The sequence below is a fragment of the Larimichthys crocea genome, chromosome X (genome assembly GCF_000972845.2).
Source record: "Larimichthys crocea isolate SSNF chromosome X, L_crocea_2.0, whole genome shotgun sequence".
Classification (NCBI taxonomy): Eukaryota; Metazoa; Chordata; class Actinopteri; family Sciaenidae; genus Larimichthys; species Larimichthys crocea.
The window spans coordinates 29,582,538-29,584,525 of record NC_040020.1 but is presented as its reverse complement, the minus strand read 5'-3'; the positions used below and the strand labels follow the sequence as shown (position 1 = coordinate 29,584,525).

The window sequence follows — 1,988 nt, the reverse complement described above, 5'->3', positions numbered from 1 at the left end:
CATTTGAAAATTCAGGATATTTGGCCTTATATGTATTTATTGCCCTATTAAAAACAGTGCAAGGGTACTGTTTTAACGAACTATACTACTAGATTTGTGCTTCATTTCATTACATTATACACTTCACTTACACTATTTTTGAACATTTAAAGACAAGCAGGAATAATGAAAGGCTAAACATCTACCAAAATGTGGCAGAAATATTGATAGAAATGTCGCTAAAGTGGGAAGCAACCTAGAAAAATCAGGAAGCATCGCTCAGGTGGGCCCATGTAGGTTTGGGCTTCGATAGCATTTTATTCAGTCAACATTTGCAAATGACTAAAGTCATGAATAAAGCGAGGTGGCAAAAGTACACACATTGTAAGCAATTGAATAAATACACTGATATTTTCTCTCATGTATTACAACTAAAGTAACAAGCATGTATTGAAAATGTAAAAAGTAGAACCATTTTTTAAATTCTTTTACAAATGTAGGGAATAAATATAAAAAGTTTACTGTACAGATACCTGATTAAACTACTTAAGTACAGCAACAGCAAATATTTGTAAGTAGAAAAATGGTTGTTAGAGGTAGATTAATAATAACAATCTGTAGCTACTAAAAAAATCATATGAACAAAAATGTATCAAATGTGTGTGATTTAGGTTTAGTCATTTAAAATCCCATGATCCCAAAATCCCAAGTCCAATGAGAATCTAAAGACTCTTTAGTTTTTCGATTGATTCGTTTGTATTTGTGTCGGCTTGAGTATTAAATCTAGACTCTAAACATCTACTATCAGCAAGTTCCATCCTAAATACTGGCAAAGTGGTAAAGTTAAGGTCGGTGCGTTCATCTTTTCTTTCAATGTGTCTGTTTCTCTCTCCACAGATGACGAGGACGGGATGGACGCGGCGGACAACGAGCGAAGGCCTCATTTCCCACAGTTCTCCTACTCAGCCAGCGGGCGGGAGTGAGCGCTCCGGCCCAGCCAGCCAGTATCGTCCCCATTCGTGGCCATTTTGAGGAAAACACGTAGCCATTTTAGGAAAAAAAAAAAAAAAAATACCAGTCTCCCCTCTTTTTCTCCTTCTCTGCCTCCTCACAGACGGGGAGAAGTCTTTTTAGGGACTTTAAAAGAGGTTTTTGCACAGTGGGATAGACTCCAGCCGGTCTCCCCACACTAAAAAATAAGTCTCCTACATTTTCAGCGCTATTTACTGCAGAAGGCAATGTTTTTGTTATTTATTTTTTCTCTCCGTCAGTATTAAGTTGTCGACCCGGGTTGCGTTCATCTTTTTTTTGTTTTTTTGTTTGTTGTTTCTGCCCTTTTTCTTCTTCTTCTTTTGACTTTTTGCACTTGGTTTGGAAGAGCCGTTTTAGGGAACAAAAAACCAAAAATGTTGCCTTACGTGTGCAGATGTTTCGTATCATACCGACAGGGTGTTTTTGTTTTTTTGTTTTGTTTTGTTTTTTTGTTTTTTTGGGAGAGGGTGGGCGGGTTATGGGGTTGTGAGGGGTCATTCTTAGTTGAGAATAAGTGCATGGCTCGTGGTTCACTCAAAAAAGAAAAAGAAAAAAAAAAGACAAATTTTCTTTTCTTTCTTATACATTTGCCATGGCAGCGCACATTCCCCAAACCCATGGCAATGAAAATCACTGTCTACAGGTCAACAAAAAAAGAAAAAAGAAAAAAAAAAACGACAACAAAAAAACAAAAGAAAGACAGAAAACGAGAATGGACGAGTCTGTATCATTCCTTTCATTGTTGCAGTGTTAACTTCTTTGCTCTCGTATTTTTTCAACCCATGTGTTTTTTCTCGCGCTTTACTTCTTAAGTTGTTCTTTTACTTTGAAACAGGAAACACTAAACTGCCAGAAACTGCACAGTTCACTCAGGCGCCACAGAGCACAACCGCGTTCAAACTCAGCTAACCGCTCCAGCTTTCCACAGCCGGCAGGGGAACGAGGCCTTTCTCTGCTTTCTCACCGCTTCTTCTCCT

The 1,988-nt window shown here is 38.1% G+C and overlaps 1 protein-coding gene across 1 annotated transcript in view; it reads left to right on the top strand.

Moving 5' to 3' along the window:
* akt3b (v-akt murine thymoma viral oncogene homolog 3b) overlaps positions 1-1,672 on the top strand; it is a 19,783-nt gene extending 18,111 nt beyond the window's left edge. The window contains exon 13 of the mRNA XM_019259744.2: positions 877-1,672. Within this exon, the coding sequence (XP_019115289.1) occupies positions 877-962 (86 nt within the window). The 3' untranslated portion in view covers positions 963-1,672. The remainder of the gene's footprint in view (positions 1-876) is intronic.
* The last annotated feature ends 316 nt before the right edge of the window (positions 1,673-1,988 follow it).